General features: G+C 44.2%; 1 protein-coding gene across 1 annotated transcript in view; it reads right to left on the reverse strand.

The window, feature by feature from the left end:
* The window catches only part of LYST (lysosomal trafficking regulator), a 2,674,875-nt gene that overhangs the window by 2,367,230 nt on the left and 291,246 nt on the right, over positions 1-16,399 (reverse strand). The window contains 1 exon segment of the mRNA XM_069234946.1: positions 9,358-9,519. Within this exon segment, the coding sequence (XP_069091047.1) occupies positions 9,358-9,519 (162 nt within the window).

Below are 16,399 nucleotides of genomic sequence, written 5' to 3' on the forward strand. Positions count from 1 at the left end.
ATGCGGTGCTGGAGTCACCAGCCGCAGAGGGCGACATGTGAGATCCCGCCAGACCGCAGTGAAGATGCCTGGAGGAGAGCCTTGGTCTAGAGCATGGATACTCAAAGTACGGCCCGCTGGCCTCATGCGGCCCCTCTGACCTTTACATGGGGCCCCTTGGGCAACAGGAGCACTGGGCAGCTGTTTGCTCGACTCCGCACTAACAATAAAAATATTAAATAGACACACAATCATTCTTATTTGGTGTTAAAGAAAAGAAGTAACTAGGGACTCCTGCACTTAACTTTAGAAACGCCTTCATTTTTAAAGACATCTTGCAGCACAAGTGTAAAACTAAGACAGTCTCTTCAAAATTAAAAAAGTGTATTTAGTTAACATTCAGAACATTTTTGCCTTAGTACAATTTATTTTATCAGTGCATTGAGATGTATTCATTTAAAAGTGATAGTTTTCATACATAAATTTGGAAACCTAAATTCTTTTCTCTACCCTGAGAAAACCATCAATAGTAAATTAAAGAGGCAAGCCACTTGGTATGTGCATTTTATGGGTGGCCTAGGTTCCTATCATACATTAACAACATTATAGTTTAATAAATCAAAAATAGAATCAGGTTCTGTGCAGCGCACACCATGAATCATGTATTTCGAGGTCATCTTAAATGCGATAATGTAGAAAAAGGAGGGAAAGTGAGACTAAACAATTGCCTAAGATCACACAATTTGGAAAAGTGGGTAAGCCAGGATTAATTCCAGGTTTTCTGGTTTCCCATTGTTATTTTTCAGCCACTAGATGTATATCATTTGCTTCTCTTACACCTACCTTGCCACCAATCCCCCAAGCTACTCCACCCGACTGCCACTGCCCTGGCATCAATGCGGCCCCCAGGCACGTCACAGACCAAACTTTTTGGCCCCTGGGAAAATGTTTGCAAGTACCCATGGTCTAGAGTGTAGGGTTGGGAAGGGGTTGTGGGACAGGGGAGGAGAAATGTAAGTTTCTGGGGAGCCAAAGACCCCGCTAACCAAATAACCTTAAGGACCATGTTAGGCAATCATGGCTTTACCTGTTTGTTGATGGTTTTGTCTTGTTATGGAGGTGTTTTAATTTGAATGTTGGGATAGGAGCAATCTCAACCTCAGAAGACTCACTACCTGATAGATGCAACGCAATACGACTCCCCTGGGGTAGACCCATCTTTACACGCACATTGGGTGACCCTGGCAATGGTAGTTTGCCCAAGCACATCAACTGATCCCCTATACCATACAATCAGTTAAAGTTTATTACTTTTAATGTAAAGGGGTTAAATAATCTGACCAAAAGTTGAGTGATCCTCTCCTACCTAGAGCAAACAGGAGCAGACATACGCCTATTGTAGGAGACATATCTACTCCCTGGGGACTGAGACAAATTTAAATCGTGGACCTACCCCTACCAATACTTTTCCTCGTCTCACACCAAGACGGTGGGAGTGGTGCTGTTAGCCTCACACTCATTCCGAGGGTAGGTGGGGGACAGATCAGGGGGCAACTGTCTACGTACAGGGTGTGTAAGGAAATGCCTCCTTGGCATGGTTGCCCCCTGACTTTTTGCCTTTGCTGATGCTATGTTTACAATTGAAAGTGTGCTGAGGCCTGCTAACCAGGCCCCAGCACCAGTGTTCTTTCCCTAACCTGTACTTTTGTATCCACAATTGGCAGACCCTGGCATCCAGATAAGTCCCTTGTAACTGGTACTTCTAGTACCAAGGGCCCTGATGCCAAGGAAGGTCTCTAAGGGCTGCAGCATGTCTTATGCCACCCTGGAGACCTCTCACTCAGCACAGACACACTGCTTGCCAGCTTGTGTGTGCTAGTGAGGACAAAACGAGTAAGTCGACATGGCACTCCCCTCAGGGTGCCATGCCAGCCTCTCACTGCCTATGCCGTATAGGTAAGACACCCCTCTAGCAGGCCTTACAGCCCTAAGGCAGGGTGCACTATACCATAGGTGAGGGTACCAGTGCATGAGCATGGTACCCCTACAGTGTCTAAACAAAACCTTAGACATTGTAAGTGCAGGGTAGCCATAAGAGTATATGGTCTGGGAGTCTGTCAAACACGAACTCCACAGCACCATAATGGCTACACTGAAAACTGGGAAGTTTGGTATCAAACTTCTCAGCACAATAAATGCACACTGATGCCAGTGTACATTTTATTGTAAAATACACCACAGAGGGCACCTTAGAGGTGCCCCCTGAAACTTAACCGACTGTCTGTGTAGGCTGACTAGTTCCAGCAGCCTGCCACACCAGAGACATGTTGCTGGCCCCATGGGGAGAGTGCCTTTGTCACTCTGAGGCCAGTAACAAAGCCTGCACTGGGTGGAGATGCTAACACCTCCTCCAGGCAGGAGCTGTGACACCTGGCGGTGAGCCTCAAAGGCTCACCCCTTTGTCACAGCCCAGCAGGGCACTCCAGCTTAGTGGAGTTGCCCGCCCCCTCCGGCCACGGCCCCCACTTTTGGCGGCAAGGCTGGAGGGAACAAAGAAAGCAACAAGGAGGAGTCACTGGCCAGTCAGGACAGCCCCTAAGGTGTCCTGAGCTGAGGTGACTCTGACTTTTAGCAATCCTCCATCTTGCAGATGGAGGATTCCCCCAATAGGGTTAGGATTGTGACCCCCTCCCCTTGGGAGGAGGCACAAAGAGGGTGTACCCACCCTCAGGGCTAGTAGCCATTGGCTACTAACCCCCCAGACCTAAACACGCCCTTAAACTTAGTATTTAAGGGCTACCCTGAACCCTAGAAAATTAGATTCCTGCAACTACAAGAAGGACTGCCTAGCTGAAAACCCCTGCAGAGGAAGACCAGAAGACGACAACTGCCTTGGCCCCAGAAACTCACCGGCCTGTCTCCTGCCTTCCAAAGATCCTGCTCCAGCGACGCCTTCCAAAGGGACCAGCGACCTCGACATCCTCTGAGGACTGCCCCTGCTTCGAAAAGACAAGAAACTCCCGAGGACAGCGGACCTGCTCCAAGAAAGGCTGCAACTTTGTTTCCAGCAGCCTTGAAAGAACCCTGCAAGCTCCCCGCAAGAAGTGTGAGACTTGCAACACTGCACCCGGCGACCCCGACTCGGCTGGTGGAGATCCAACACCTCAGGAGGGACCCCAGGACTAATCTGATACTGTGAGTACCAAAACCTGTCCCCCCTGAGCCCCCACAGCGCCGCCTGCAGAGGGAATCCCGAGGCTTCCCCTGACCGCGACTCTTTGAATCCAAAGTCCTGACACCTGGGAGAGACCCTGCACCCGCAGCCCCCAGGACCTGAAGGACCGGACTTTCACTGGAGAAGTGACCCCCAGGAGTCCCTCTCCCTTGCCCAAGTGGAGGTTTCCCCAAGGAACCCCCCCCTTGCCTGCCTGCAGCGCTGAAGAGATCCCGAGATCTCTCATAGACTAACATTGCGAACCCGACGCTTGTTTCTACACTGCACCCGGCCGCCCCCGTGCTGCTGAGGGTGAAATTTCTGTGTGGGCTTGTGTCCCCCCCGGTGCCCTACAAAACCCCCCTAGTCTGCCCTCCGAAGACGCGGGTACTTACCTGCCAGCAGACCGGAACCGGGGCACCCCCTTCTCTCCATTCTAGCCTATGTGTTTTGGGCACCACTTTGAACTCTGCACCTGACCGGCCCTGAGCTGCTGGTGTGGTGACTCTGGGGTTGCTCTGAACCCCCAACGGTGGGCTACCTTGGACCAAGAACTGAACCCTGTAAGTGTCTTACTTACCTGGTAAAACTAACAAAAACTTACCTCCCCCAGGAACTGTGAAAATTGCACTGTGTCCACTTTTAAAGTAGCTATTTGTCAATAACTTGAAAAGTATACATGCAATTGAAATGATTCAAAGTTCCTAATGTACTTACCTGCAATACCTTTCGAACAAGGTATTACATGTTAAATTTGAACCTGTGGTTCTTAAAATAAACTAAGAAAATATATTTTTCTATAACAAAACCTATTGGCTGGATTTGTCTCTGAGTGTGTGTACCTCATTTATTGTCTATGTGTATGTACAACAAATGCTTAACACTACTCCTTGGATAAGCCTACTGCTCGACCACACTACCACAAAATAGAGCATTAGTATTATCTATTTTTACCACTATTTTACCTCTAAGGGGAACCCTTGGACTCTGTGCATGCTATTCCTTACTTTGAAATAGCACATACAGAGCCAACTTCCTACAGGGTGCATGTCCATTCCTTTGTGGTGGGATCCCTTTATGCACCAGAGGGCCAAGAAGAATTCCTTAGACGGGCACTGGCGGAAGTGATGTCCCATCTAGATAACCTGGTGCTCTTGGGTGGGGTCCTGAATCTGAAATTTCATAAGGACATGGAAAGATCAGTACATAGGTTTTTAGGGACCGGGTCCATTTCTACAGAGGGGGGCCGGATGGCTGCAGAAGATAGGGCTCAGGGACCTGTGACACACGTGTCATTCTCAGACATGAGACTATACATTCTATTCCCATGTGCACAAATCATTCGCCCAACTGGGCCACATTCTATGGACCACTGGAATCCAGAATTTAGTCACAGATGTTGAAAGAGAACCTTGCTGCCTATCCGACCACGCCCAGGTTCTCTCATTCTTGCCCTCCCACCTCAGCAAAGGACCTTTCAGCCATGGAGAATAAGGACTACAGTAATAGATCAAATCTCTCAAGCCATCACAGGGTACTTAGAAATGAATGACACCGCTGACACCTCTGTCTCCCTCCTGTGGGAAGCCTTAAAGCCAGTCATACGAGGAGAGATAATAGTGACTTCAGCAGCTGATAAACTCCGGCGGGAAAAGAGGGAGCAGCTCCACCAGCAAGTGCTGGAGCTAGAAAGGATACATAAGCACACTGGGGCGCCCCATGTCTGGAAGCAGCTAAAAGCAGCTAGAACATAGCCTGCGGGTCTGTATCAAGATGTAATATAATGAGGATTTCTAAAGAGCTCTGTTACTCTGAGGAATGTCCTGGCGCTCTGCACCACCGGTGAGAACTGAAAGGAATAACACCAATACTGCTTAAAAAAACAAGTTTTCAGTTTCTTCCAAAACTGGGAAGTAGCTGAAATGCTCCACAGCTCTATAGGAAGTTTGTCCCATAGTGAAGGCCCTAGGAATGAAAAGGACCAATACCCCCTGTTCTGGACTGCCGAATCCTTGTGATTTTGGCCAGAAAAAAGTTTGGCTGAGCACAGATGCCTGGGTGGTGCACAAAAGCAAATCCTTTCTATAAGGTAACCAGCACCAGACTGATGAGGTGCCTTATATATCAAGATCAAGGTCGTGAAAAGGATCATCTTCCGAATAGGCAGCCAATGTATCTCACTGAGAAGAGGGGAAATATGTGCTCTTAGGGGTAGGCCTAGCCGGGTATAGTCTGCTGCATTTTGGACCACCTGTAATTTGTTAATCAGGTAGTCAGGCAAACCCAAGTTCAGTGCATTGCCATAATCAAGCCTAGATGTTATTAAGGCCTGTACTACCAATTTCCGAGCAGGAAGAGTAAGAAAATGCAAGAACTTCCTCAATACATGTAACAGACCAAAGAGGTCCCAACTACCACGTTGACCTGAGACAGAAAAGAGAGCTCATCATCCAGCTTGACGTCTAGATTTTTTGAAATGCTAGTAAGACATATTGGCAGAGGAGCCTCCAGTAGCCAAAAGGACTGCCAGGGCTCATCTGTTCTTATACTAAAGAAGAGTAGCTTCGTCTTTCCCGCGTTACATTTATGCTGGTGGTGAATCATCCATTGAAAGACTGCTGATAAGTAGGATCTGATTTTTTGCCAGGGAAAATGTCATCCCTATTGCAGGAAAAAAGCATCAGGGTGTCATCTGCAAAGGATATTATTTTTGCTCCCACGGCCTCTGCCGAGAATGCAAGAGGAGAAAACGCAGAGTACGCTCCACTTTGTCACTCTTTTTACGTGGGAGGGGAAAAGGTGAGAGAAGCCCACACCACGTGACTGACGGCAGTACAGGAGCTGCTAGACCGCCCGATATTTCTCCTAAATGATGACATCAAGCTACTAACTAATATACTAGCATCCTGATTGAATCCAATAATGCAGGGGCTATCAGATCCAGAAAAAGTGGGATATGTCCCCTACAGGCAATGCAGTGATAATGCAAAGCATATTTTATATCTGCTTGATAAAGCCAAGTGCTCTAACCGGAAAAATTAGGCCCCTGGCCATAGATGCAGAGATGCACCGAAGATGACGGGGCTCCTGAGAATATTATTCCTCTTCCAAGCTTTACTGATCACTTCCCCTGGGGGCATGCTTCAATCTCAACAGGGCGAATTCCATCACTTTGTGTGGGTAGGGGGGTGCCCTGGTTGAGTCGGGGTTTGAGCTATCTGCCCCCATCGCACTGAGGATTGGGGATCCCCAACCTCGTACAATAGTTCCAAGCCACTCATCTCTGCTACATAGTAAAGTGGAGTCTGAAAAGGTGTGGCTATTCATGGATCAAGCGATTGAGGGTACTTCCCTTTGGAAGATTCCGTTCCTGACTCGCCCGCAGAGACCATGCGGCCTTTAATCCTCACAAGTCACAAGCACTTTATTAAAAGTCTGGGACCATGTTATGAAGCAGAGAGCTCTCGCCACATTTCCCTTCCCATTTCACCACTACAGTAGGCAACGCTGCCTTTACACCTAGCTTCGACCTGACTGCAGTTAGCCAATGGCTGAATTTGGGGTGTTCCTCAATCGGACATTTCTTTGCTGAGGAAGGCCCACTCTCATTTGAGCGTCTGGAAGATGACTAAGCACTCCCGGAGACGGAGAGAATGCAATACCAGCAGATCCAACACTGGATGATGCAACCAGCAATACGAGAGGGAGCATAACGACTGCTCAAATTTTTTGAAAAATGGCTCCTAATGAAAACAACTGAAAAAGGTCTCATCACTGACTTGTACAGTATCCGCCAAAACATGCCCACACCATCCAAAGCACTGGGGCAGAAACGCTGGGAGACAGAGCTCGGAAAGGTATCTATGACCAAAGAATGGGCTGGGGTAATCTATAGGTTGCCCCACACAGCACAGAGACAGGAACCAAAATCGCTACATACTGGTACCTCAGCCCAGTACCCCTGCACAGGGGTAATGCCACTCATATCCCAAATTGTCGAAAGCAATGCAGATCTCCTGGGACACTGGTACATTTGATCTGGGAATGCCCTAAACTTGCACAATACTGGGAGAGGGTCCTAAATGATAAAGACACACACCTTCCGAGATTTTCCGCCTAGGTCGGTTGTGGGACTTCCCAACGTCCTTACTTATCTACTCAAATCTTGAAAGGGACGGCAGATCGACGTAGCATTAGGAGCGGCCATCCAAAACATCCTAGCTCACTGGGGCACTGATACCTTCCCTTCCCACCTAGGGTGGCTTCAGCGGTTATAGCATGTGTTGGGTATGGAGAAGCTCACTCTGGTGCTCACTGCTCAGGGAGATTCCTTTCGAGAACTTTAGTGTCTGTATTTATCTCTACTCTCTAAGGAGCTCCAGAGTTGACATGCCCTAAATATCTAAGACTTTTGCAACTCATGAAAGTCCCAACCCGACGCAAACCACAGGGGATACTTAAAGGGCTTTATATTGAAACATCATGTGTTGTGTTTTATGTAAGCTGGTTACGAGTGCTCCTGGGGGAGTGAGGGGGGCCAGGAAGTGTTTACTGTTCTACATGTTAAGTAGTCCTGAGGTGCTGGATCACCACCTTAGCTGCTCTGTATGCCTGTCATGCAATCTTGACTATGCTGATGATAAAAAGTTTTGAACCATAAAAAAAAAAAAAAAAAAAAAATTGTTAATAGTTTATGCTCTACAATCCCGTATGTCCACACTTCGTTGATAAAATTCTATCACTATCATTATGGGGCAAGTAGGCACCAAACCATAACCATGGTAAGGTATTTGGAGATGGTAGGAAAAAAAAAAAAAAAAACTTTAGGCAATTCGGGAGGCTGCAATCTTAGTGCTTGGAGTCAGCTAGCACTGATAAGACACTAATAAGTGGAATCCACAGTGCTCCAACTTGCATTGAACCACCCATTGGTTCGACAAGAATTACCTGCAAACATCAGATGTTGTTCTAAAAATCAATTTCTTCGAATTTACTTGATGGGAAGCTCTGGAAGAGGCAACCAACAGCAAATGCCTCACCCTTCTGAGTTCCAAGTTTTCTCCCAATATAAACTGTACCCAATGGGTGTGAGTGAGCATATCACTTGGGAAAGAAAGAGGCAAAACCACAGCCAAGTCAAGGGAATGAGACAAGTTGGAAAAAGTTCCACTTTGGCAGTACAGGATAGCTGTAGTGTGTGTGGCTGGTGTCAGCTGACACCAAGGGAAACCTACCAAGCTCAGACACTTGAAAACTAGAGACCTAGCTTGGATAGGGTGACTCAACCACTTCTTAGCAGTATCTTTTACTTAAGTTGTCGTTGTGGTGGCCCTTTGCTAGCTGGGCCTTGTGCAATCTTACTTGGGATCTTTCTTTTTATTATACAGCAAGGCACTCTGCAGGCCTGTGCCCTTGACTAGTATCAAACTGCCACAACTGTCAGTAACCACACAGCCTCAGCTGCGAGGGCGGTAGCTTCCTGACATCAAAGTCCTGCTCTGATGGCGACAGAATCGAAGGTAATACACTCAGAGCCATCACATAACGGTCGAGAGGGCAATCCCAAAATGTACATTGTCAGGGCAGCTTGCTTAAAGCCACAAAGAGGACTAATACAGACATCTTCTAGTCCGAAAGCAAGCTGCATTCCATATAGAATCTTCTATGGGGTTGCAATAGCCACCTCTCATTATATCGCACGCCTAATTATAGTAACACTTAAGAAAGAAGATCCTGATTTACATAGCGAAATACGTGCCTGCCAACACCAAACAATAACTGCCTTTGCTAGAAGTGCATTCCTTGGTACTTTACAAAATGCATGCCATGTGCAGACAGGTCACAGAAAGGCAACTCAAAATGACTCAGCATACCAACCATCCACTTATCTACCTTCTGATGCCCTGTTCACCATTCTGCTCTACAGTGGTGTTCTAGACTGAATAAATAAGACTGTCCAAAAATATATCAAAGAATATAGACACACGACGAACTGCTTTCGTGACATTGATGAGATCATCTTTCATTACAAAATGTTAACTGACAAACCTATTTAACATTAAAAAGTTATTTATCCGAATCATTATCCATGTTAGAGATAAAAGTTTCTCCGAGAGATATATAATAACACTTATACAGGAAATGTAAAAAATGTAATACTATACCTTTTCTATCCTCTGCCCAGGACGCCGGAAATCATCCCAATTATTTGCCAATGCAACGCGAAGTAGTGAACCAAAAAGTGGTTTTGCCAAAGTTGTTTGAACTATTCCAGACTTACTTAGAACTTCATGTATTTCATGCAGGATATGTTCTACACTGAAAGACTAAACAAAAAAGACAATTATTTTTAAACTGTCAAATTAATTAAACTTTCCGGCACAAACCTGAAATATTACTGTACCTAAAATTACAACTATTGCCATTCAAGCTGCAGAAATCTCACTTAATTCGAGAAAGCAAATCAATCGAAATCTTGGTAAAATTAGCCATTACTCTACCTTTCACAGGAACTTAGGGAATGGTTTTATTCATCTGATGTGCACCACACCCAATATTCCATTTAAAAATGAAATACAAACCATATACAACTGCTGCACTGGGAAATCTGGTTTCTGTTGTGAAATGACCTTTGTGAAGGACTGTCGTGTGCTGCAGGATAATGGCAAAGAGGAATTCAAACGCCTTGAAGCCAACTCTATTGGTAGCGCTCGGCTCGAACGGTGCATTGCTTGTGGATGGCCTGTCTACAAAATTAAAGCTGTACTAAAACGTGACAGTAACGCGAAGATAGCAAATGAAGTAGGCATTCTGGTGTTCATAATTACATGTATTATTACTTATTCAAATTTCCACCTCAGACACTTATTTCTGTAAAGATCACTGGCATTCTAAAGGTCAAAATATACATCAGTTCCAATTATGTTTTTGCACACAAGACTGTGGTGAGGTGGTTAGTCCGAAAGCCCGTCATTATTTTGTGGAAAATATTTTTTGGGTGTGCCTACTCTTTATTTCAGATAATATTATATTATTACAGGAATGTAAACGATACAGACAATATTGTTGTCGTTGACCGTCATAAATGATCGACTACCTGGTCTACAGACAGTATGACAATTTCCCGTCCACCACATTTTTTTCCAATATCATTTAGGCCTTTGGTCTCACCCATGCAACGAGATTTAATCTCTGCCAGAGCTTCATAAAGAGTGTACACTCCTACAATTTAGCTTCCATTTAACAGAAATTATGTCCCTACCATGTCCATCCACTGCGACTCATTTGTCTTCGCTTTGAGCACGGACAATAACACTGAAAAAGTAGACTTGATGGACCTAAATATATACTAAATAAATATAAGAACAGGCTGACAGCCCATTCCTGCTCTGCATTCTCGCAGCAGTTCACTGTAATCAGTCATTCGTTTCATTTTCAAGCAGTTAACCGTGTTTTTGGGGTCCCCTGGTCTGCAACGTTTTACAAGTTTTCATATTTAAATGTCTTATGTTTTATTGTGCTTTTTCATACTTAGATCCCACGGCGACATACAGTATGTGACTAGTGGTCTAAGACAGGCAGTTTTCAATAAAACATTAACTTGCATTCCAAAAGGTCTGGATTCTCGATAACCCTTGCATCAGATGACAAATGAAAATACTCCAATGCACTTACCATTCTGGAATATGTAACATCAGCAAGTCTTGCATTTTAAAATGAACACACAGGAAATATTAGTGATTGATGAATTCACCATTATGCCATCGGGGCTAAAGACTCAACAGAAAACATACAAGTTAGCACTATCAGTGTTTCAATAGCAGTATTTTAATATCCTTTCTGTGGAATGTAATTTTTAGTTTTGTGTTCATCTCCAATGGGTCCTCATGAACATCGGCCAATATTTTATTTATTACATGCAAAGTTCTCAAAAGGTCAACTTGGTGTTTGGGTCAGTGAAGCCAGATGCTATGAGAAAAACCACTTACTTTACCGAGGGTACATATATCTAATTATTTATTTGTCTGAAAAGAAACTACGACCTGTTCCATGGTATGCTGCATTGAATAAACCTGACTGGTCACAGCGGACCAATGTGAGTCCACATTGATGCTGTGAATTAGTTTGTGTGACTGAAAATACAAAATCCTAGCACTAGCAGCCTGGACCTTTTGCTATGTAGCCATTTTACATTTTTGAAGGCCCAGGTGGACACTGCAACTGTCTCGCCTGGCAACAGCGCATGCACTGTCGCTCCAAGGGGTATAGTGTTCTACAAGGGACTTGGAGGCCGCCTTCCAATCACTGCCTTCCAATCACTGCCTTCATTGTTCCTCCTCTATGTTGCCTTCTAATTGGCCAGTGCATGTCTGCTTCACTTCCTGTTCTTTCGGCTGGAGCTTGGATCAAGTGCTAATTACTTCATCTTGACTGCTGTCCTTCCGCTACACGTGATTGATGGAGGTACTATTTTTCTTTCCTCTTCTTCGTTGTCTGTGTTGCTTCTTCTTCCTTGATGTCAGTGTTGCTGCTTCTTTCTCTTGTTGCTGCTTCTTCTTTCCGCCTTTCTTCTTGTCTGTACTGCTCCTTCTAGGTTTTTTGTTTTTTTTAATCCCTCCTAACCTTCCGTTGTCTGTGTTGATTCTTCACTCCCAGTTTTCATCCTTGGATTGTCTGTGGTGCGCACACTCAGCCGCCATATTTTTTTTTTCTTTTTATTTTTTTTAAAGTGCTACAACACGCAAGTGCTGACCGCATCATATCACTTTTTTCCTAACTTTTAGCCATGCTGCACAGCAGCCATTCTTCTCTACAACATTGTTAAAACACATTAGGAAAGACAATGTCTCTTGCATGAGCGAGGCCTATTGGCTTTGCCTATGCTTGTTATGTATTGTCACCATGCAAAAGTTTAGTTTTAGCTTAGAAATGGCACTGCGTACATGCAGCTTGATATATTTGCATACCTAGTCAGAAGGGAAATGCAGGTTTTCTCAGTTTGTGGTATGATAGAGCCTTTTGCGGTGCAATAAATCTACTGTTTGCATTATAAATACTTATCAGACGTACAACCTGGCAAATTAACACGTTAGGTTTGGAGATTCAAACGATTAGGAGTCCGCAGCCAGAAGATCGGAGACAACACTTAAACACGGATAATGCCTATTTGTTTTTATTAAGTCTAACACAGTGAAAGCTCATTTCAAACTATTACACAGATATGCTACCCACAAAAAAAAAATACTACAGCAGCACCACCACATTATCTTAAAAGAATTCAATGGGGAACGAGCAGTGAACGAGCCCTGCACGTTTTTAACTCCCAGCGGTATTAGTTTTGTTTTCAAATATTTCAAAGACCAACTATTAAACAACAGACACCTTCTGAAAAACTGCTGATCATTATTTCTTACTAGGAGATGTGTTTTTGTTTTGTTCAGCTGCAAAATGAGGCAATATTGGCCTAGGTGGAACCTTGCCCTACTGTAGATGAGTGTGTGAAAAGACAAAGCTATAGCATTTCAAAGGTTTTCCAATACACGTACATAAATTATCTTGGCAAACTCAACTTAACACATTTCCAAATATCTCAAAAGCATATGAAATATCCATTAGGAGATATTAACTCTTTGGGCCGAATTCACTAGACATATTCACATATAAATTGCACTCACACGCGCAAAGGGCTTGACTTACAAGTCTAAATTTAACATGGACGTCATTTAGGGGGTCGCAGCAGCGACCCTGCCTTGTCCCTTGCGACCTCTGGCACTGCATTTGCGGCTCCTGCCCTCAGAGGTGGCAAAATCAGTGCCTGGAACACAGGGAAGGCTCGTCCTAATGGAAATCGGTTGATGTTCCACCTACCTGGCTTTCTGTCATTTTTTAATTACATAAATAGTGAACAGTACTATTCACTAGTAGTGCAATCAAAATATGGAGTATAATTAGCTGGAATATGCGGCTATCCGGCATCTATAGTGAGCAAAAATGCTTTTAAATGTATGTTGTATGTCTTTTTGCGGATTAATGTGTTTTATGTGAGAGAGAATGCGTGAATGTGTCTATATATGTAAGCATATGTGAGTGAGAGTAAAAGTCAGAGGGCGTGTGACGTTACTTACTCTACTCCTGGCAATTTAATAAACTGATGTCTATGAAATTTACCAGTGCAGTTCACAAAACGTGGCGATTTACTCCTGCATTATAACTTTCCAAACGAGTGAAATACTGTACGTAGGAACACATCCTCTGAGGAAGGGTACTACGGTTTCTAGGCGTGGATTCCCTGAATGTTTGGGAATTAACACAACCCCACAAATCTGTTGGGATTTCACCGATTCTTCCACTACCCATATGCCCCCAGTAAACATTCGGAATTTAATTCCTGTCAGGATTAAGAGTGAATACATTTCCAGGGCAGAATGGTAAGGGAACTCTCTCAAACTTGATGGCGGTGCAAGGAAAATAGTTTCTCCATGGAGAACATATTTTAATTGTAGGCGAAAATATATATATTTTTGTAATTAAAACTTCATTACTGCAAAAACATTTTTGCAAGCACATTTGCACCATTAACAGTTGGATACGCGAAACTGTTTTTGGAAAGTCCTATTTTGGAAATTTTAACCCTTTTCAAGGAGGAATCCTACTAACCCAAGATAATTTACAGGTTTCCAAAACTAATACCGGCAACTTGCAAACTGTGTAAATTGGCACCCAATCTAGGGAGTAAACCCACAATAACAGATGCTCACATTTTTTCAGGGACTTCAGCTCTGAAGTGTAATGGGGGATGGGCAACGATTTAAATGTTTGCATTTCAAAATGAAAATATTTCACACCCAAAATTCACTGTATTTTTTATTGGAAAAGGAAATTACAATGTATTATTTGCAAACAATGTCCTTTATCATCCATCACAACCGCTGCCACATTTTTAAAGCGCTGCGTAATATGTGCAGCGACCCGACATATAAACAATGCCAATTGTATGCACTGTGAGTTTAGTAGTAAAACTACGGATATAAAACATTTTCACCACATCAATGAAAAAGGCAAACTATGAAAGCGTGATAAACGGTATCCAATATCCACCTGCAAACACAGGAGGTAAATAAGGATATAAAATGGTCAACGCATGCAAAAACTGTGTTGTCTGTTATGTGTCATTTTTATTTAATAAAATGCTAAGTTGGGACGAAAAGCCCTTAAGTATTTATTTTTGCTGTGACGGTTCGCCAGCTGATTTAGCACCGCTATCTAAATAAGTACCATTGTGTCTTATGTAACTTTGTGATCTTGGCCATAGGATATGTTATTTTTGACCTATAGTTTACAGTTTTTCCCTCTTTAGGCGATATTGTATGATATGCACAGCAAGTGCTTTTAACCACTGAACTACTTTACCGTTTTCTGGTCCCCAATTTTTGTTTGAAGGTTGGCTCCTAGTTTTTCAATCTTAAGTGTAACTGGCCTAATTTTTTTTTAATTTAGGCAGGGTGTGAGAAATATAATGCTTACCAGACTCAGCACACTGTTCGGTGGTACTAAAAATAAAACAAATTAGTGCCTCATTTGGGTTATTTGGTTATGTGAGTGTGGTTGACACAAATTGAATTATCTCACGTACTGACATGAAGCAATCGCTAATTAAGGCTGTTGTAGAGTATGTTAATGTGGAAGCAGAAGGCTCGCCTCACGGCGCCCATTGTTGTTGAAAACGAAATGCCATGGCTACACTGGTTTTGTCTTTAAAATAGACAATCCTAAACTGTGAAAGCAATTAAGGCCCCACTCTTTCCCAGTCAAAATCGAGGGCTGTTTTGGGACCTTCACTCTTCAGTTTAAAGTTAATAAGACACGCTTATTGCACTGTGGCAAACAACTTATGATGCACAGGAGCATTTCCTGAGCAGGACTCAAGATTAACATCTGATTTAGGAAGATCTCCTGCTCCCAGTGCATCACTCCGTCGTACACAGAGGACCTTCAGAAAGATAAAAGACTATGTAAAACATAGGAAGAAAGTAGGAAAGTGGAGCATTATGTAGTGATGCTGGGTAAGTCTCACTATGCAATACTCTCAATACCCCAAACTGGGTGCTTAGGATTCTTACTAATAAATCCCTAGCTCAGTCCTGGTAGTGTGGCAAAAAGCAGTCAGGGTTTATTAGAGAAACATATGTTAAGCATTTCATGGTACCGACATGGGCACAAGTAAATTACAGCACTGTTGAACAAAGGGGGTCAGTAGCTGGACTGGCCACCAACAATCCTTGGCAGTGGCAAACACAATGCTTGGTTACTTCGACATCCTGGAGTCAGTGGGAAAGCGGCAGTCGTCAAACTTGCTCGATTACTTTTCCCAGAAGGGGCTAGGACTTCTACTTTTGGGTGATCCCTCAGCAGGCACAATGGCCACTAACTTCTTGGTTCCAGATGCACGTTTTTTACCTGCATGGGACTAGTCCTTCTAGTCCAAGGGAGTTGTTGTGATGCCCCTCGATTGCAGAGGGGTTCTCCTTCCTTTTAGAACTTGTCTCTGGTCCAGGACGAGTCATAGTCATGCAGGTGCAGGGTGGCTGCCACAGGTCCAGAGTTTTGTGCACATATCCTTCCTGGAGTTATAGACATGAGTCTCTTGTTTTGTCCAGATCTGAGGTTCTGGTGTCAGGATTGCCCCTTAAACCCTAGATTTAGAGTCGTTATGGATATGGGGCAAGTGGCCAATGGGCCACTCGTCCCAGCGGCTAATCTACCTCTGAGGTGACCACATTCAGGAGTGTGCATCACGTTTCCTACCTAGAACCCTCTATTTTGCCACTTTTCAAAATGGCCAAAAACATCCTCAACTGTACAGACCAGGAAGCCCAGCCTAGGGATTTGGCTAGCCTTCTAACAGTGTATGCCTCCTGACTAACTAATTTTCCCACCTGTCCGAGTGCAAATGTGCCTGGGGACAGAGGGGTGGATTTGTCCTCCTCTGGGGGACAGCGTACTTGCTCATAAGAGGCGGTGTGCCCTTTGAAGCTCACCTCCTTGATGTGCCACTTCACTAGTCTTCCTGCCAGGAAGGGAGGTAAAACCACTCACCCAGGTAGGCCTTTGTTTCCGACTCCTGGGAGTGTTCATATTTCCTTGCAGGTGGTTAGAATCCTGTCTTGGCGGCAGCAGCTGCAAGCTGTCCGCCAGAGCACAGGAAAT

The sequence above is a fragment of the Pleurodeles waltl genome, chromosome 5 (genome assembly GCF_031143425.1).
Source record: "Pleurodeles waltl isolate 20211129_DDA chromosome 5, aPleWal1.hap1.20221129, whole genome shotgun sequence".
Taxonomy (NCBI): Eukaryota; Metazoa; Chordata; class Amphibia; order Caudata; family Salamandridae; genus Pleurodeles; species Pleurodeles waltl.